General features: G+C 34.5%; 1 protein-coding gene across 2 annotated transcripts in view; it reads left to right on the forward strand.

Moving 5' to 3' along the window:
- The window catches only part of DRC8 (dynein regulatory complex subunit 8), a gene marked incomplete at its 5' end in the record, with an annotated part of 126,226 nt that overhangs the window by 32,742 nt on the left and 71,627 nt on the right, over positions 1 to 21,857 (forward strand). The window contains one exon of one of the 2 annotated variants that reach the window (XM_079106639.1): positions 15,015 to 15,099. The exons of the other annotated variant lie outside the window; for it this stretch is intronic. Within the exon in view, the coding sequence (XP_078962765.1) occupies positions 15,015 to 15,099 (85 nt within the window). The remainder of the gene's footprint in view (positions 1 to 15,014; positions 15,100 to 21,857) is intronic. 2 annotated transcript variants of the gene reach the window in all.

Genomic DNA, 21,857 nt, shown 5'->3' on the forward strand with positions numbered 1-21,857 from the left:
GAAACTTGGGTGTGGACAGGCTAAAGACCTTGCCCTAGCTCCCTCAGCTAGTATATGGAGGAACAATTTTGAACCCAGAGGCCAACCAAGGGTGATTCTTGCTCCAGGTGAGTGCTCTGAACAAGTACACTATACTAACTGCCTCTGTTGTATCAGACTGATATCATATGGAGTTTGAGAATTGGACTATATCAAACCAGTATTGTAGTCTTAAGAATGTATCCCTTCTTCAGGTTTTTTTTTCCCTGTTACTAAGTTATTATAATTCTTACCCTTAAATCTCTCTCTTTTTTTTTTTTTTTTACTAAATATTGTTTTTTAGTTGGAAATGGACCTTTATTTTATTTATTTATTTATATATATGCAGTGCCGAGAATCAAACCCAGTGCCTTACAAGTAAGTGCTAGGCAAGTGCTTTGCCACTGAGCCACAATGCCCTCACCCTTAAATCTTTTTCAGGAAGTTGGGGATGTAGCTCAGTGGCAGCATGCTTTAAGACTTTTTCAGGATAGTACTAAATAAGTGTACAGGAAACTCTTTCACAATTTGTAAAACAAAAAGAAACATCAGCAATGTAAGAATATTGGTACAGGGTACCAATAACAAGAAACCTGGCAAGAATCCTAGCCTTGGGCTGGAATTGTGGCTCAGTGGTAGAGCACTTGCCTAGTACATATGAGGCTCTGTGAGGCACTGGGTTTGATCCTCAGCACCACATTAAAAAATAAAAACAAATAAGATAAAGGTATTGTGTTCATCTACAACTAAAAAAAAAAAAAAAAAAAAAAAAGAATCCTAGCCTTTTGGGTGGGTGGCATGTAGCTGTAGTCCCAGCTACTCAGGATGTCAGGTGGGAGAGTCACTTGAACCAGGAGTTCATGGCCAGCCTGGGTAACATTGTGAGACCTCATCTTAAAAAAACAAACGAAAGCAAACCAAGAAGTCTGACTCAAAGTACTCTCACTACCAAACTTAGAATTATATAGTTTAAAGGAATATTTGATATTGGCTATTTAATACTCCCCTATGCTTCTTACTTTTGGCATCTGTGCTCTGAACTTAGATCAAAGTAACTTTAGAAATAAAGAGAAAGCTCCCCTTAGCTTATGTGTCTGATTGACATACAAATAGATATGTACTTCTAAAACATACTGCTTCTCAGGACATGCGAAACACCTTGCCAGTCATATAATGTTAGTTGTGGGTTCTTCATAAGAGCCCTTTATCAGGGTATAATGTCCCTTCTATTTCTAGTTTTCTGTGATTTTTATCATGAAAAGATGTTGGATATTGTCAAATACTTTTTTGATGTCTATTGAGGAGGTCATGCATTTTTCTTCTTCATTTTGTTATGGGGTATGTTAAATTTATTTTCGTATGTTGAATCAATCTTGCCATTCCTGTGATAAATCTCATTTGGTCATGATGTTTATTTAATTCCTTTGATGTGTGGCTGGATATGGTTTACTAGTATTTTTTTTTTTTTTTTGAAGAGCTTTACATCTGTATAAAGGATACCAGCCTGTAGTTTTCCTTTCTTTTGATGTCTTTTTTTAAATTAAAAAGGTTTAGGCTGGGTGTGGTGGTGCTGTAGCCCTAGCAGCTCAGGAGGTTGAGGCAGGAGGATTGCTCAAGCCCCGGAGTTTGAGACCAGCCTGGCACTATAGTTAGACTCCACCTCAAACAAATAAACAAACAAACAACAACAACAACAACAAAACCAAAAAAAAAAAAAAAGGAAAAAGAGAAAGAAAATTATAGATCAGATTTATACTTGTCTCACAGAATAAGTTGGGAAGAATTTCCTTTTGTTCAAATTTTTAGAAGGGCGGTTTTGATGTGGCACCATATATATTTGCATCTTTTATTTTTGAGACGGGAAAGATAGAATTTTTCTAAATGTTATCCAATAAGTATGTTGATTTTATTTCATGTCCTAACAAATGATGGCCATTTAATATTTTCTGTGTAACTGAAAAATATTAATCATAGGTAACATTGCTATAAAACATTTAAACACTAGATTCTAATCTAACCTATAGTTAATAAGTGAATTGAAAGAAGTGTTCTCATCAAAATTCTCTACATGTATTCTATTCTCCCTTTCTAATATTAAAGGGAATAGGTACACATACTATAGACCATGTCTCCCTTGTGCATCATGTAGAATATATTCTTGTGCCATATGCCCCAAATCATAAGTTTAAGATGCACAGTGGTTCATGCCTGTAGTCTCAGCTACTCAGGAGACTAAAAATATTTTTACCACTAGATTACTTCATTCACATGGATTTTCTGATCAGTAGTTAAATAGCCATTGAGGAAGGAAATTATCATAGAGTTGAGAAACTTTTGGATATTTTTAATACTTTAAAACAAACGTTATTCCACTATAAAAATTTAAGCAAACATTTTCATATTGAATCATTTGACAAGGAAATAAGTTTTTGGAAGTGTACTTGAGTTGTCAAGATGCTACCAAATAAAACATTTATATTTCAAGGATATATTTGATTGCCAGTATTTATGTTGCCTTAATAAAATGGATTGCCTTCATAAAAATGTTAGTGTATTGTTGGGATTCTTTTGGAAGAAAATTTGTGTTAAGCAATTGGCATATTTTGATTTTTAATTTTAATTTTTCAACTTACTTTTTAAAACATGTACTTTATTCCTTAGAAATGTTTACTTATGTATTTGTCGTCTTTGTGAGTCTAAGAATTATAATGTACCTTCCCCTCTTTTTTTTTTTTTTAATAACAGCTTTATTAAGATATATTTCAGAAGCCAGTCTCAGTAGTGTACACTTGAATTCCCAGTTACTTGGGAAGCTGAGACAGGAGGATCACAAGCTTGAGACCAGCCTGGGCTAAAACTTAGTTACACCCCATCTCATAATAAAATAAAAAGGTCTGGGGATGTAGCTTGGTGGTAGAGTGTTTTCCTAGTGCTTGAGACCCTGGGTATATTTCCCCTACTGGGGCTGGGGGGGGTAAAAAAAAAAGAGAACTATTTCACATACCCATTCGTGTATAATGCAGTTGTTTTCAGTATAGTCACAGATATGTAGAATCATATTAACTGTCAATTTTAGAAATTTTTTATTGTGATAAATTCTTTTTCTAAACTTTTGTTTAATTCTTTGACCTTATTTTAAAACCATTTTAGCTAGTTTTAAGCATATAGTTTGGTGGTATTAAATACATTCACAATGCTGTGCTCACTGTTTATTTCCAGAGTTGTTTTTTTTTTAATTCCAAACCAAAACCCTATCCAATATATAGTAACTCCATACTCCTCTTGACTCCAAGCTCTTGGCAACCACTATTCTACTTTCGGTCTCAATGAGTTTGAGCATTGTAGATACCTTATATAAGTGAAATAATACAGTTTCTGTCCTGTGTTTGACTTATTTCATTTAGCATAAAGTCATTAAGGTTCATTCATGTTGTAGTATGTGTGTCAGAGTTTCCTTCCTTTTAAAGACTGGATAATATTTTATTGGATGTATGTATATCAGATTGTATACACTCATCTATGATTATACATGAGTTGCTTCCATCTTTTTTTTTATTCTAATTAGTCATACATGATAGAATGTATTTTGACATATTATACATACATGGAGTATAACTTTTCATTCTTCTGGTTGGTCATATAATCATATATGCACATAGGATAATAATGTCTGATGGATTCTATCCTCTTTCCTATTCCCATTTCCCCTACCTTCTCTTCATTCCCTCTTTTCTAATCCAAGTACTTCTATTCTAAAGAAGAATAGAAGTCCTAAGTCCCCAACCCCCATTGTGAAATTAGCATCCGCATGTCAGAGATAACATTGGACCTTTCCATCTTTGACTATTAGGAATTTCATTGCCTTTGTTGGAGTCTATTAGGTGTATACTCTCTAGTAGAGTTGGTGGCTTAGTAGTAATTCCGTGTCTACCTTTTGAAGGAACCATCATACTATTTTCTACAACATCTGTACCATTTTACATTTCCAACAGCAGTTCACAGGGTTTCTGTTTTTCTACATTCACATCAAAACTTGTATCTTAGTTTATTTGTCCTCTTATAACAAAATACCTAGATTAGATAATTTATAAAGAACAGGAATTTATTTCCTCAACATTCAATATGAGGGCACCAACATCTGGGTAGGGCTTTCTTGCCATGTCATCCCATAGTGGAAGGTAAGAGAGAGACAGAGGGAGAGAGGAAGAGAGGGAGAGAAAAGAAAGAAGAGAGAGAGAGAAGAGAAATGGAGACCAAACTCCTATTATAATAGATCCAGTCTCACAATAACATCATTAAACCATTCATGAGAGCAGAACCTGTATGGCCTCATCACTTCTTATTGGTTCCACTGCTTAATACTAATACAGTGGCAATTAAATTTCAACAGGAGCTTTGGAGGGGACGAACACTCAAACCATAGCAAGCTTATTATTTTCCATTTTCATAATAATAGACATTCTAATGGGTGTGAAGTGCTGTCTCATTGTGGTTTTGATTTTTATTTCTCTAATGACTAGCAAATTGAATATCTTTTCATGTACCTATTAGTCATTTGTATACTTTCTTTGGAGAAGTGTGTATTCAATCTTTGTTCATTTTAAAATCGGATTTTCTTGTAGAATTGTAAGATTTAAAAAAAATATATTCCGAATATTAATCTCATTAGATACATGCTTTACACTTATTTTCGCCATTCTATAGGCTAGCTTCATTCTCTTGGTAGAGTTTTTTGATGCACAACTACTTTTATAAGTCCAACTTTAATTTTTTTTCTTTTTTCATTTGTGTTTTTGATGTCATATCCCAGAAATCATCACCAAATCTGATTTCATGATTTCCCCCATGATTTTTTTGAAGAGAGTTATAGTTTCAGCACTTGTGTTTAAGTCTTTGATCCATTTGGAGTTAATTTCTGTATGTATTGTACTGTGAGGATGCAACTTTATTTATTTTTTGCATATGAATATCCAATTTTGACTGTACCAATTGTTGAAAAGACTGTTTTTCTGCATTGAATGTTCTTGGCATTCTTGTCAAAAATCTTTTGACCTTGCTGGGTGTGTAGTTCAGTGGTGGAGTGTGTGCTAAGTATGCATGAGACTAGGTTCAATCCATAGCACTCCCCACCAAAAAATCAGTTGACTGTTTATACATGGTTTATTTCTGTGCTTTTTTTCCATTCCATGGGCTTTATGTCTGTCCTTTTAACATTATTAGTGTTTGATTACTGTATCTTGTATACATTTTGAATCAGGAAGTGTGAATCCTTCAACTACGTTTTATTTATTTATTTTTTTCCAAAATTGTTTTGGCTATTTTTATCCTTTGGGATTCCATATGCTGATTTCAGGATGACTTCCCTATTTCTACAAACAATACCATTGGGATCTTGATAAGAATTACAAAAGATCTCTTTTGATACTTTATTAGTTTGCTAGGGTTGGTATAACAAAGTACCACAAAATGAGTGGCTTAATCAGAAATTACTGTTATATGGTTCTGGAGGCTAGAAGTCTGACATCAGGAAAATTTGTGTTCTATGTTCCTTCCTATTCTAGCTTCTAGTGGTTTGCTAGACATTTTTGGGCGTTCTTTGGCTTTTGTAGCATTGCTGTGATCTCTGCCTTCATCTTCATGTGCATGTCTGTCTTTATATTCAAATTTTCCCTGTTTATAAGGGTACTAGTAATATTAGATTAGTGGCCCACTGCAGTATGACCTCATCTTAATTTAAGTAATTATATCTGTTTAATTAATTATATCTATTTTCAGATAAGGTCACATTCTGAGGTACTGGGGGTTAGGACATCAACATGTGAATTTGGGGCTGGGGGAACATCATTGTTTTGATCTTAACAATATTAAATCTGTCAGTCTATGAACTTGAAATATCTTTCCATTTATGTCTTCTTTGGTTTCTTTCAATAGTGCGTTTTAGTTTTGGTTTGTAAGTCTTTTACCTCTGGCTAAATTTATTACTATTTTACTTTTTTATACTATTGTAAATAGAATTGTTTACTTAATTTCTTTTTCAGAGTATTTGTTGTTTTATCTAGAAATGTGACTAATTTTTGTATGTTAATTTTCTATCTTGCTACTTTGCTGAATTTATTAGTTCTAACAGTCTTCTTTTTGGAATCTATAGGGTTTTTACATAAATATCAAGTCTTGAGACTGGGAGTACAGCTCAGTGGTACAACTTGCCTAGCATATTCATGGACCTGGATTTGATCCTTAGTAACACACCCACCCACACACTCACATACTCATGTCTTATCTGCTAACAGAAGTGACTGTACTTATTCCTTTCCAATTTTGATGCATTTTTTTTCTTTTTCTCATCTCTCTACTTTTTTTTTTTTTTCTTTTTTTGTACTGGGCATTGAACCCAGGGGTGCTTAACGACTGAGCCATATTTCCAGTCCTTTTTGTATTATATTTAGAGACAAGGTCTTGCTGAGTTGCTTAGGGCCTCATCAAGTCGCTAAGGCTGGCTTTGAACTCACAATCTTCCTGCCTCATCTTCCTGAGCCACTGGGATTTCAGGAGTGTGCACCTGGCTTTCTTTTTCTTATCTTGATCCTCTAACTAGAACATCCAGTAGTATGTGGAATTGGATGATGCAATTAGGCATCCTTGTCTTGTTCCTGATTTTAAGAAAGCTTTTAAATCTTTCACCATTGAATATGATGTTAGCTTTAGGTTTTTCACAAATGCTTTTTATAATGTTGAGGAAATTTCCCTTTCATTCCATTAATGTGGTATATGGCTTTGATTGAGTTTTGTGTGTTGAACCAGCCTTGTGTTTTGTTTTATCCCACATGGCAGTAGTGTGTAATCATGTTAATATGTTGCTAAATTTGTTAACCTCCAAATTTCATCATATTTATTGTCTTAGTGGTTTTCTTGCCAATTCCTTACAGAACAGATAATTTTCTTATTGTACATCTTAGAAAAAATGAAACACACAGTTTCATTATATGAAGGGAATAAATATAAGCTTGATAATAATGCCCACCGAAACATCAAAAAGGGAAACTGACTAATCTAATCTCATATCTAATTATTAGCTATCTAGCAAGTGTTTATTGAACTTTTCCAGGTATCCTCATAGGTATTCTCAGAAGTATGTATGGTATGGAAAGGGAGACAAAGAAATGAAGTATTAATTACAAAGCAGTTTTATGTAAAATGATTATGTAAAAAAAACAATGTAGTTTTATGTAAAATTATTTTATGTAAAATTAGAGATGTCTATGGGTGCTACATGATTGCATAGAAGACTTCTTAACGAAAAAAAAAGGAGAAGGCTAGGGATGTAGCTCAGTCAGGGGTTTAGCATGAGTGAGGCCCTGGGTTTAAACTCTAGTATCGCAAAAGAAAAAGAAAGGATAGCCATCACAAGGTAGATTATTCTTACACTTTAATGATGAGTAGGCATTAGCTAAGAAAGAAGATAGGAGTATTTAAGGTAGAGGGAATATCAGTCAGAAGGCATTGTGAAAAAGCATAATCTTTGGGAAGCTGCAGAAATTTCTAGGGTGGAAGAGCTTTGTGGAAAAGTGTTAAGCTATGACATTTTGAGATAGGCAGGGGCTCTGTTTACTAAGGGTTTTGTGTGCCTGATTAAGGGGGCTGAGTGTTATTTAAAGAAACCTCCAGAACCATTGAAGGATTTTAAAACCAGAGTGCCACATAATTAATTTTTTGTGTTAGAAATATAATCTTAGGGTTGGTGATGTAATGCAGTGATAAAGCACTTGCCTAGCATGTGTAAGTTTCTGGGTTCCATCCCCAGTACTGCAGTGGGGGTGGGATGGGGGGAAGAAGAAAAGAAAGATCATCTTAGTAAAATGTGGACTATGGTTTGAGAAATGGAATAGAAAAAGAGAAAGACTAAAGGCTAAAGGTAGAAAGTAACCACATTAATCCAGCCAGAAGTAATGGGTGGTCTAAACCTAAGCAGAAGCAGTGGAAGGGAAGGGACAGATTGCAGAAATGGTTAATTAGGGAGAATAAAACGATGATGATCAGAATTGTGAGGATGCTTTATTGAAAAATGAATTAGTTGGAAAGGTAAATGTGGAGGATAGTGGTCAAGGAATCAATAGAAATCAGCAAGAAGACTAATAGGTGATGTCGGAAGGGATGAACCTTAATGGAGTAGTAGTTTTTAATGTGAGGTTGTGAGGTTGGAACAAGGAAGCTATCAGTCAAGTCTAGAATGTTAGACATTCTGTAATACATTGTATTATATAGCATATTCCCTTCAATAAGCTAATTTCATGGGGTTGGGAGGTGGTGGCAAGGGGTGGAGGCCTGTCTCAGTTAAAAAAAAAAAATATATATATATATAACAAATACAGTACATAAACTTTGGATTTTAAAATAGATTTGATACATTTTGGGACAGATAGAGACATTTGAATATGGAATAGATAATAGATGATCTTAGTGATTCTTTATTAATTTTTAAGGATTCATAATAATATTGGGATTATGTCAGAGAATTTCCTTATTTTTTAGGAGATGCATGCTGAAATATTTAGAAATGAAGTATTATGATGTCTGTAATTACTTAGAGATGGAGGAAGGAAACAAAAAATGGCAAAATACAGATTGGAGATGCAGCTCAGTGAAAAAATGCTTACCTATCGTGTATAAGACCTGGTTTTATCCCCAGCACTGCAAAAAACAAACAAAACAAAAATTAAAAAAAGGGAAAAATGTTGAAAGTAGTTCATCTAAGTGGTGACATAGAGTTGTTTACAATACTAAACTTTCAGCTTTTCTGTATGTTCGAAAATTTTTTTAAGGAAGTTGGGGTCTGGGATTGTGGCTTAGTGATAGAGCACTTGGCCTAGCATATGTAAGGTACTAGGTTTGATTCTCAGTACCACATATAAATAAATTAAAAGTAAAGGTCCACCAACAACTAAAAAAATATTACAAAAATAATTAAGGAAGTTGGTAAAAATAGGCTAGAAGTAAGAGGCTGTGAATAACAGTGGGGAGCAGAATATTGTGAGCATTCCCTTTAGTCCCTGAGGTAGCTGAGTCATAGAATGAGCAGATAGTTCTGAGGAGGACTTAAGGCGATGACTTCAGGCCAGTGCTTCCCAGCTTTTATCACTTAAAAGCATGAACAGGAAAAATAATATTTGTATGGTACACTGGAATAATAACTAGAAGAACTTTGGAATATTGAAATGGGGCTTGATTTAAAAATTCATCACTTTTTAAATAACTTATAAGCATATAAAACACAGTTTTAGGAAATTTGAATTTTAGGAATGATGAATTTCTTAAAAAGTTCTAAATATATTAAAAAAAAATTTTTTTTTGGTACCAGGGATTGAACCCAGAGGTACTTAACTATTGAGCCATATCCCTAACCCTTTTTATATTTTATTTAGAGACAGGGTCTCATTAAGTTGCTGTGGTTAGCTTTCTTACGATCTACCTGCCTCAGCCTTGCCAGCCACTGGGATTACAGGTGTGGGCCACTGTGCTTGGCATATTTTAAAATTGTCAAGAGGACCTTAGTTTCCTAAAATATTCTTTTTTAATATCAGCTTTTGTACTTGAAATGGCTATATTTGGATCTTACTAAACATTTTTAATGTGAGTCCCTCAAATTTTGACAGTTTTCTACCAATGTTAAAGGTTTTTTTAATAACCATTAAAAAATTTATAACAGTTAAAATCATACCTATGCAATCTAAATACCCTTTAATTGATAAATGTGACAAAAATTTCTGAGCATACAAATGGTTTTTAAATCAAGTTGAACTTTATCAATTACTTTAAATTAATGATAAAGGTTTAATTTATAAATACATATATTTTGTTAGAGCTGTGCAACAAGCTTGGCTTTTACAGAAGGGCACTCAGCTACAGAGGGACAGGAGTAACTAATATATGTGCAAATGAGCATCTGGAACTGTTTCCTAGAGCCATGAGCTCCCTCAATCCCAACTGCATTGGGATGAACACAGTAATCCTTGGGCTTCTGAAACATCAACTTTCTCAATAGCTATCTGAGTTCCTTGTCTATCCATAGGAGGCAATGATGTGTTCTGTATCTGACTTTCCAAAGAAGAAGAACACGTGGTAGATCATACTGTCGGCAATGTGGAGCAGTTGGTGCCCAGTGGCATTTGTCGTGTTTACCACTTGCACAGACCAAGCGGCACATCATTGGATCCTGAGCAGAAGCGCTGGGTCTCCTTCTGAGAAAACCTAGAATAGTCTGCTTTCATCTGATCACACTGAAAGACAAGAATATCTACATTTTGAGTGCCCCTGTGAGCCATTCGCTTTATACCAGTGTCCCATGGGTGAGGATTTGCGAGTCCTAGATTTGAAGGCATTGATTATTCCTGATAGATGATAATTGAAAAGAAGGGGTTCCATTGTTAACTAGCTTTGGAAAATGTGTTAACAAGTTTTTTGTTTTTTTTTTTTTTACCATAGTATATCTGAAAGACTTTAATATACTAATATGCACTATCTCTTTATAAAACAATCTGTATAAATGTTATATGTAATTATATTCAGAGTTTCCTAGACATTTTTTGATCACTGAAGCCTTTTATTGAGAAGCACTTTGAGGAACAAGTGTTAAACAGAACACACTTTATGAAATATTGATAAGAGGTTGTTAAAAGTTAGTGCCTGTTCTTAATATAACATAAATAGAAGGATAATGCCTTAAATTCAAAATTTTAGCTATTTCAGAGTGAAGGTCACCATTACATTTATTGTGAAAGACTAGTGTAGTCTATAAAGTAGTTGTTACCATTGTATGCATTAATGTTGTTTTGGTAGTTCTTGAAAGATGACCTAAAATATTCAGAAAATATAAACTATGTACCTTAATGCAGGTTTGAGTTCTTAAAAATAGAAACTACAAAGTACCAACCTTTTTATTTTCACCTGATGCCTCAGAATTTCCTCTGTAGCTGGGGTTTGTAGTTCAGTGGTAGGTAAATCATGAAGGAGAAAAAGAGGATAAGAAGATAATACAAAATGTATTTTCAGAAAAGTACAGTATAATCAACTGAAGAAGGATTCTAATTAATAAAAGGTTTCAGGAAGTGAAGCAATAGCAAAAATGAAAACAATCAACATTTACCTCAAATAACCAGAAATTACAGGGGTTAAAAAAGAAAAGTATCATAGTATATATAAAACCCATACAATACTCAGGGCATAATCTTAGAGAATTGTATGTAACTTAAATGGGGAAACCTATAATGTGTATCATTTAATTCAGATATGTAAAAAGGGATATATAACTAGGCATAGCTCTTAGATGGGAAAACTAATATTTAAAAATGTTAATTATTTCTCAATGTATAGATTAATTGCAAAAGCAATAAAACTCCCAATGGTATTTCACTTTGAATTTTTAAATTTTATTTGGATTTCTGAATTTTATTTGGAAGAATAAACTGGTGATACACAAATGGTATGCCTCTACTTCATGTACAAACAGAGAAACAAGATGTATCCCATTTGTTTACAATAAAAATAAATTTAAAAAAATAAAAAAATAAACTGGTGAGAATGTTAGTGGACATTAGATAGGGACTAATATAGTGGCAATAATTATAATAGTACAGTAGTGATAGAAATGCAAATCAGAATTGAATCAATGGGATAAGCAATCAGTAGGAAGTAGTCTCAATCAATTATAAAAGACCACAATACATAATAAAGTAGAAATAAATAAGTGCTTAGTAAATTAGAAAAAGTTAATCTTTCACTTTTGAATCTTGTCAAAATAAATTTCAGATGGATTAAAGAGTAAATATGTTTTTAAATTGTAGAAGATGGAATGGAATATTCACCAAACTGCAAGAAAAAGGATGATTCTATCTCATTCTCTTTGCCTTTTGAAAGAATAAGTAGCTAAATTTTAAAAGGATGAGAGAAACTCTCAACATTTGTGACTACTGAAAAATAAAAGATAATGTACTTTAAATATGATCTTAGGGGGTTGGGATGTGACTTAGTTGTAGAGTGTTTGCCTAGGATGTTTGAGGGCCTGGGTTGGATCCCCAGTACTGCAAAAAAAGTAAAAAGTTATAAAATGATCTTCATGCTGGAGGTGGAGCTCAGTAATAGAATGCTTGCTACTATGTGTGAGGTCCTAGGTTCAATCCCCAGCACCAAAAAGAAAAAAAAAACATATTAAAAAAGCAAACATCAGGTTTTTGCAGCATTATAACTAGTGAGATTTCCTCCAAGGTATTATTATGATTAATAAGGACCTTCCCAACACCCTTCAAAAATGTCCAACATATTTCACTCAGAATTTTGATGAGATAAGACAAATGTACAAAGATGAATTGGGCAAGCTTGTTCACTAAATAATTGATTATAATGAAAAACTGGAAACAATCTAAACTTCTACAATTAGGGCATTAGTTAAATAAATTTTGATGAAGTTCTCTAATTGAATACCAAGAAATGATAGTATAATAGAAATGATAGTGTAATAGATATATTTTTTGAGAATGAAGGATGCTCACAACTTATTTTTGAGTGAAAAATTAGAGAACAACATTAAAAGTTGGTAATTGGTTTAAAGATTTTTGCTTAATCTAAATTGTCTTACATCCTGTTTTCGCCCCTGCAGTAAACATCTATGATTTTGATGACCAGAAATGAAATGAAGCTGTTTTCATTTTAGAAAAACAAATACAAACAACTGTCATTGGAAATTGTTTGCAGTAATTTTGACATAGAGTTACATCTTTATTTTTCTAAGAATTCAAATTGTTCAGAAACAATCGAAGATCCCAGGAGGGATAAGCAGAGAACATGAGCAGACACATAACAGAGAAATCAGAGGTGGTAAACAAACAAAACGGATCATTATTCAGACTTGCTTGTCATCAAAGAAGTGTAAATTTAAAAAATGAGGTAACATTCATTTTATGGTGCAACTTGGAAGAATATAGCATTTGAGTGAAGTAACTCTAGGGTAACAGTTTTTGTACTATGAATACTAACGGTCTGATAGGTGGTGAGATGGGGTTCGGGGAAAAGCAGGATTATTCAAGTGAGAAAGATCAGGGTTTAATCTAGCTCTGGCACTTAACAACTATACAGTCTTAGGTTTAACCTTTTGGGGCTTTGGTTTCTTTTTTTCCCTAAGAATGATATACTTCTCTCGTTGTCAGTGTATATAAAGCAGATGATGCAGACTGTGGTATATAGTGCTTATTCCATAAATACTTGTTGAATGAATGAATGAATGATAGTAAGTGCTATGTATAAAAGGTTGTTTATGAAAAAAGACTGAAGGGTAATACAGCAAAATGATTAGTGATAATGTTAGCATGAAGAGAATGGAGTGATTTAAGAAATTGTCCATTTTTTTTCTTTAAATCTTGAATCATTATTTCTTCCTATTGCTTACACTTGACATGGGAGGCAGGTAGAGAAAGAAAACAGTAGAAGGGATGACTAATCTTCTATTTGGTGGTATTTATTTTTTTAAGTCTTTTATTTTTTATTAATTTTTTTATGTTGTCAGTAGACCTTTATTTTATTTATATGTGGTGCTGAGAATCAAATCCAGTGCCTCACAGATGCTAGGCAAATGCTCTTCAGCTGAGCCACAACCCAGCCCCTATATTTAAAGTTAAAATAATTATCTAAACTTATCTTTAATCTCTCTCTCCTTTCCTGGGTATTCTGTTGTACTTACTGTTTGATAAATTTTGAGATTTGATTGCATGTTTTTCCTTATTGGTTCACTCAGCTGAACACTTTGGAGTTCGGCCATGACCTTTTTCTTTCTCTGTGTACCTAATATCAAATCTATCAGCAAATCTGCTCTTTAGAATATATCCATAATCCCTAACCATCTCCTCTGCTACCATCCTGGTCCAAATCATCATTAGTCTCTTACCTAGAATACTGAAATAGCCTCCTAACAGTTCTGCTTCCATTTTTGTCTCTTTCTAATGTCTTCTCAACTTAATGAGTGAAGTGAGTACAAGTCTGTCAGGTCATTTTGCTTCTTCAGTAGTTTCTCACAGTATTCAGAGCAAAAGTCAAAATGCTTAAAGTAGCTATAGGGCTCTTAGAGTATTCCCCACCCTCAAACCCATATTGTTCTGATGTTGTTTTCTACTATTCTGCAGTTTTTTTCTCTCTTCTCAAAATCTCTTCCTAGAAATTGTTACAAGACTGGCTCTGTTCCCTCTTTCAAGTTTCTGCCCAAATATTACCTTACCACTGAGGCAGGCCTTCCCAAATCATCACCTCCCCCACCTCAGCACTCTTTATGTCCCTTCTCTGGTTATTTTTTTTAAAGCACCATTTGACTTATTATATATTTCACCAAATATGTATAAACCAATAAAAATATTTCTATACAGGCAAGGTGTTTTGTCTATTTCATTCCCAGCTATAACTATCATCTAGAGTAGTGTCTGACATTTTTTCATGTTAGCCGTAGTCCCAAACTTGTTTGAAAGCTGTGTGATGAGGCAGTGTTATATGTTGGTTTTTAATGCCTTATATCCCCCAACTCTACCCTTCCTCAAGTGTAGAATAAAGCAAGGTGGGCAAGACACACTATTGATAAGACAATGTATTTGTTGCATTGGATTTACTAAGCCTGTCAGACTGGACTCTACCCAAACTTCTTGAGATGGAAGATACCTAAATGTAGTCTACTAATTTCATGTGGGTGGTGGTCCCATGAGTATATGCATATGTAAAAACTCATTGACTGTGCATTTAAGATTGAGATTAAAAAACCTTTACAGTATTCCTCAGATTTTTTGAAATAGTCTGTTCTATTCTTTGACAACTCCAGAGAAAGTTAAACGTGCTAAATGATACATGAAGAAGATCAAGAAAGAATCTTTCATGTTCTTCCTTATTAAGATTTCTAGTCTGGTTATTGAGGTTTTTGTTTTGAATTCAGAATTAAAGTAAAATAATTTTATTTACTTATTCTTTTGCAGAGTTAGCACTAGCAGAATTCCACAAAAAAATCAAAGAGGCATTTGAAGTGTTTGACCATGAGTCGAATAATACAGTGGATGTGAGGTTTGGAAAACTTTTTGTTTCAGTTCTAAATTACTGATAGAATTCATAAAATAGAAGAGGGATCTTTTCTTTTTACATTGTATGTTGGATTTATTATGCTGTTTATTTATTTTCCTATGCCACATTAAAGGTCTTTGCTAGCTATTGCTTCACATAAATTCTGTTTCTTATTCGTTAGTCTAGTGGATAGCATATATTTCTCATTGTCTATTCCAACTTATAGATTATATAAGCTCTGAGAGGAATTCTATAGTTTTAATACTTGGCACACAGTTGATACTCAATAAATATTTGTTGAGCTAAATGAATAGAGTTTGCTTTAAAAAATACATAGGTTTGTATATTAGTCTGGGTTCTCTAGAGGAACAGAATGAACAGGATATATGATTATAAAAACTGAATTTATTAGATTGGCTTATGAGACCAGAAGGTGGATAGTCCACAATGGCCATCTACAGGCTGGAGAACTTGAAGAACCAGTAGCTGCTCAGTCCAAGAAGCTGAAGCCCCAGAACAAGAGGGATCAACGGTGCTACCCTAGTCTGAGTCTGAAGGCTTCTGGAAACTCCCTGGAGAATCACTGGCAGAGTTCACTTTGGAAGAGTGAAGAAACATGAGTCTGGTGTCCTCAGGCTATCGCAACAGCAAGAAGAACTGAGCTTGCATTTGCTGCTGCTTCCTTGTTTTTCCAACTTTTATTCCATCCAAGCCATCATCCTATTGGATGGTGCTGCCCACGCTTAGGGAGTGTGTCCACTTCAGTTTGTTAAGCCACATGCCATTCATTCCTAGACACTCCCTCATGGACACAACCAGAAGCCTCTTAATGATTGCATTTCTTAATCTGGTCAAGTTGACAATTCAGATTAACCATTATAGTAGGTATTATCAAGCCATGAAAGGGTTATTAAAAAGAATAAATAATAATGCTTAAACAGTGGTACACTTAAAGTAAAATAGCCAAAAGAATCAAAGTAGAACACATACACATACACAAAATGAAAGACGTGAATATTGGTAGGTCTGGAGTGGCAGACAGGAGACAAAGAAAGGCAAAAGGTAGAGAGCACTATACATAAGTCTAATAGAAATTGTAGAATTTGTGCCATGTAGAGCAAAGAAAGGCAATGAAACCATTGTTCCAGGAAGCCAGGCAAAAGGGGGATTGTTTGGTGGGATCACAACCTCAAGACTTAGTACCTAGTATAGAGGTCAGCAAAGCAGTGGGAAGTGATATAAAAATGGTGCTGGAAGGAATTGTTTTGATTCTTATAAACCAGTGCCATCACTTCCAGTATAGTCAGAAGACTAAGTGTTTTAAACCTGAGTGAACAATATAAGGCTTTATTTATGACAAGTTATAACTATACGTATTCCTTAGTTTTTTATACCTGAAGGTATAGGACTGATAAATGTATTACTTTACTTTATGATGATGATGGTTTGTGGTACTGGAAATCAAATCCAGGGCTTCACACATGCTAGACAAGTGCTCTACCAGTGAGCTACATCCTCAGCCCAATGGTAACACTTAGAATTGGTTTGTGCTATAGCTCTGTTTATGTGCCTTATTGCAATGGATCAGGTGGAGAATAGGGTTCAATTTGTCTCTTCTGCACCTTAACTATAGTAGGTCTTGCACAAGCTTTGGCTCAATCATTGCCCCAGAAATGTGAGGGTAACGTGGTGGATGGACTGCAGCACAGCATAGCTCCAAGTGGCTCTGGTTACATTGCATTTTATGGGAATGACACTATGAAGCATCACTTACACCAGATGTTTTAGCAGGAAAATGAGTGGGTGAGGGAATGGTGGTGTGGATAGAGTTTTGGGTGGGGTATAGAGCTTGCTAATCCTTCCAGCAGTGCATACCAATAAATTATATGATGGAAAGTACCATGACTGCAGACCTCTGGTTGAAGCAGAAGGATTCTCCTGAGGAGTCAGAGGCAGTGTTAGAGAAGTCAGAGAAAGTACAGCTTTATTAGGGAGAAGGGGAGAGAGGGAAGGGAAGCATTTACTTAATGACTTGCTTTCTAGCAGACTACCTGTGGTTGGGAGCATGGGCTTCATGTACATTACCTCATTTTAATGTTATTTGTGTGGTAAAGATTGTCATCTCCAGTCTTTGGAGACAAAGGGAAAGTACATAGTTTGCTTAGTGTCAAGGCTTTCCTCCTTCCAAGTCTTTTGCTGTGTTACAATGCCCACTGTCCCAACCTTCTCCTTCAAGTATTTTGTGGGCTCCTCTCCACACTTAGGCTTTCAGACAGAAGCAAAGACAACCTCCCTTATAGCTTATAGCAGTGATGCCAACCAGACCTTTTTTGGTAAAAGGACCAATTCAGGGAAAATAAACATGTTTATGGGCTACATCTTTTTCCCATTCCAAATTAAAATAACTTTACTGAGGCCCTGAGGAAAAGCGTATGTTCATACAACTTAAGTGGTCTACTTTATTAAATAAAGATGGTTAGTAAGAAAATTGGCATTGTTTTTAACATTAAAATATCAATGCTTGGACTGGGGTTGTGGCTCAGCGGTAGAAGTGCTTGCCTGGCATGTGTGAGGCACTGGGTTCAGTCCTTAACACTGCATAAAAATGAAAAAATAAAGGTATTATGTCCATCTACAAGTAAAAAAAAATATTCCTTAAAAAAAAATCAATGCTCAAGCACATTTGAGGAGTAGCAATGTGAATGAATGCAACTCTCTAATCTTCATTCCTCATGATAATCTGTAAGGCACTTCAGAGTTTATAACAAATGGTGGTATTTTTTTGTTTTTGTTTTTTGGTGGTGCTGGGGATTGAACCCAGGGCCTTATAGTGCTTGTGAGGCAAGCACTCTACCAACTGAGCTATATCCCCAGCCCTAACAAATGTTCTTAATTCCGCTGATATCATTATCATACCCTCCTTCTAAATTAGAAATTAAAGACAGAAACAAAACAACTTTCCCGTATCTCACAGTAGGTTAGCAGCAAAGCTGGAAGTCAAATTAATTTCTTCTCTTCAGGGTAGCATTTTCCAAGTTGACTGACTGTACACCAGCCCCAGGGGAGACTCTGGCAATGCGATTATGAGTTGGGTTGGTTCCTGCCTTTCCTAGTCTTACTTTTCTGCAGTTATAAAAACAGTTAATCTGTCTCAAATTAGTTTTGGCATATGATTAAAAGTGAAGATCTGAACAGACTTTTATTTTTAACTTACTAGTTTATTTACTTTTTGAATTGTTAGACCTACTTTTAAGTTTTGTGTAATTGAATTGAATTTGAACTGTATTCTGATATATTGCTTTACCTTTCAGTCTTAATACTAGTTCAGTACTATATTAACTGCTGTCAATTTATAAAATGTTTTAATAGCTGATAAATCTAGTCTTTTTATTCCTTTTAAATCTTTCAGTTAAGGATTGAAGGCAATATTCTGTTTTGTAAAGAAGTGTCTTAGAATGAAGTGAGAGTGTTGGGGAGATATAAATGGCTTGCATTGGGTAGGAAGAGAGAGATGATTTTTGAGAGTTGTCCAGAGGTGTCCAGCTATCCCTCCCCTCTGCTTTATTCCTCAGGAGAAACTGTAGCACAGTTCACCCTGTAGACAGCTCCTCTCCTTTCTCCTTCTCTCTGCTATGCAAAAATAAAAAGATTTAATTTGAAATTTTATCACATTAAATAGAAGGAAGGCCTGGTACTGTGACTGTCCCACAACCAGTAGGTTGCTCACCACTATTTAAGGTCATACAAATTGGGTCTGTGGGCTTTCCTCAGCTCTGGGAGGGTGGCCCTGAGGTCTGGAATCAGACTCCCAGGGTTCCAGGCCCATGTCTGTGACCAGTAGTAATTTATTTATTCTATTTGTGCCTCAGCTTTTACATTTGCCTCATAAGATTGGCAGTGTAAATGGTTCTTAAAGTGTGGCTTGGAGACCCTCATATGTCCTTAAGACTCTCTAGGAAACTGAAGTCAAAACTGTTTTCATTATAAAGCTAAGGCAGTCTCAGCTGTTCTCTCTTTTTTTTTTTTCAGAAGTGTATATTGGAGTTTTTCAAAGTCTACATGAGATGTGATACTACAACAGATTGAATAGATCTAGATATGAGACGCCAGCTTTCTTCTCTTATGCTAGGCATTAAGGGATTTGTAAACATGATAGGTGTACACGAAAGAAAATTCTAAAGATACAGAGAATATATTGTGGTAAGTGAATTTCTTCACATCTAATTCCTGATTATCCAGTTCTCCTTTCTGAGGCAAACTTTGTTATAAGTTTCTCCAATTCTTCTAGAGATAATCTATGCAAGTATACAGGTTGGTGGCATTAATTACATTATTGTACAACTGTCACTGCTATCCATCTCTAGTACTAAAATCTTCCCAAACTGAAACTCTGTTACTCATTTAATAACTGCTTATCTCCCCCTCTCTACCTCCTGGCAAAAATCATTCTCTTTGGTCTCTATGAGTTAGACTACTCTAGGCATCTCATATAATTGAAGTAGTAGTCTTTGTGTTCATTTCACTTACCCATGCCACATTTTGTGATCTGTCCATCTATTGATTGGCATTTGGGTTATTTTAATTTTTTGACTGTTGTGCATGGTAGTGCTGCTGTAAATATTGGTGTGCAAATATCTATTTGAGCCTCTGCTTTTAGTTCTTTTGAAAGTATACTCAGAAATGGAACTGTGGGGTTATGTGATAGCTCTGTTTTTTTTTTTTTTTTTTTGAGTAATTCCACCACAGTTTTTCACAGTGTCTGTACCATTTTAACATTCCTTCAGCAATGTGCAAAGATTTCTTTACATCCTTGCCAGTACTTATTTTCTGGTTTTATTTTGTTTGTTTTTTGTGGTGGTTGTTTTTTGGGTGCAAAGTAATGTCTCACTGGGGCTTTGATCTGCATTTCCCTAATGATTAGTAGTGTTGAACATCTTTTCATGTACTTATTGCTCATTTGTATATTCTTTGGAGGAATGTCTATTCCAGTCCTTTTTTCTTTGGCCCATTTTTTCACCAGGCTGTTTGGTTTTTTTATTGTTGAGTTGTAGGATGTGTATGTATTTTTAGCACAAAGTAAGCCATTCTGCACCCTACCTTTTTTTTCACTTTTCAGTATATCCTGTGATTATTCTTTGAGTATAAGGGTCTTTTTCATGTCATATTATGATGAATTGTAATATATTTAAGTAATCTTCCATTAATGGAAATTTAAGTTGTTTCCAGGCTCTCTATAATAATCCATGTTGCAGAGACTAACTCAGTATGCATGTCATTTTACAATAGTGAGAATTTTTTGCTAGGATAAATTCTTGGAAATATGTCAAAGTGCATGAGAATATTTGGTACATGTTACTGTCTCGATGCTATAGTCTCTTATCTTATATGAGGTTGCTTGTTTTCTTCTCCCTCTTAAGCAAAGTTTAATTACTAAAATGGGATTTTTGCCAGTTTGATCTATTAAAAAAAAAAAAAAAACAAAGAAACTGTTAATTTTCATTTTCTGAACTATGAACCTCTCTCTTTTTTTTTTTTTTTTTTTTGAGTACTGGGGATTGAACTCAGGTGCACTAGACCACTGAACCACATTCTCAGCTCTGTTTAGAGACAGGTCTCATTGAGTTGCTTAGCGCCTCACTATTGCTGAGGCTGGCTTTGAACTCTTGGTCCTCCTGCCTCAGCCTCCAGAGTTGCTGGAATTACAGGTGTGCACCACTGAGCCTGGCATGAACCTCTTTTATATCTCTAAAAACTATACATCTTTTTGTCTGAACAGGTAGTTTATGATCTTTCCTAATTTTCCCATTGAATTATTTATCGTTTTATGTATTTAAGATCTTTGTGACATATCATCTATCTTTTCACTGTGTTTTTGCTTTCTGGAATGCATAAATTAAAAAAAAAGATTGCACAACTTTTGAATATGAATCTAATTTTTTGAAACAAACTAAAAAGTATTTTAGAGTAGCTTTTGAAAAACTCAGCCTTCTGAATTGCTGGGATTTGTTTTTTGATTTTTTTTTCTCCTTCTTTTGGTTATTGGACCTAGCAGCTCCCACAGGCTAAGCTAGTGCTGTACCATTGAGCTACATCCTGAGCCCTGAGAATAGTATTTTTTTTTAAATTAGTGCTTTATAACTATACATAATAGTGGGTTCTTTTTAAAAAAATTTTTTAGTCATAGATGGACACAATATCTTTGTTTATTATTCATTTATTTTCATGTGGTGCCTAGGATGGAACCCAGCGCCTCACATGTGCGAGGGAATCACTCTGCCTCTGAGCTATAGCACCAGCCCAGTGGGTTCATTTTGAGGGCAATTTTAATAGAATAAATTTAGATTACCCTGAATAAAACTAGCTTGTTAAAAAAATAAAAAATATACCCCACAAATAATGCCTCTTAAGTCAAGAAGCTAATTTTTCTATGTAGCTAGTTTTTCAAATTTAATTTGAAAGCAACTCTAATCTTATTTACCAACAAACTCTGTTTTTTTTTGTAATCTATGTTCTTTCGTTTTTGACTCATGACAGTTAAAAAGTATACTAGAAGTCAGTGTCAGTAGCTGGCTCTATCATTGATTTTTGTATATTATACCTTCTTTTAATTTCATTTTCTCTATGAAATTGCAATAATAATACCTATATTGCTTAAGCCACAAGAGTATTAAGAGTATCAAATAAAAAATACAAATGAATTTTGGAAAGTGTTATAAGGTTATTATCAACTTGCATATTTTTTAACATTCTATTCTAGTCAA

This window comes from Sciurus vulgaris, assembly GCF_902686455.1.
Source record: "Sciurus vulgaris genome assembly, chromosome: 12".
NCBI lineage: Eukaryota > Metazoa > Chordata > Mammalia > Rodentia > Sciuridae > Sciurus > Sciurus vulgaris.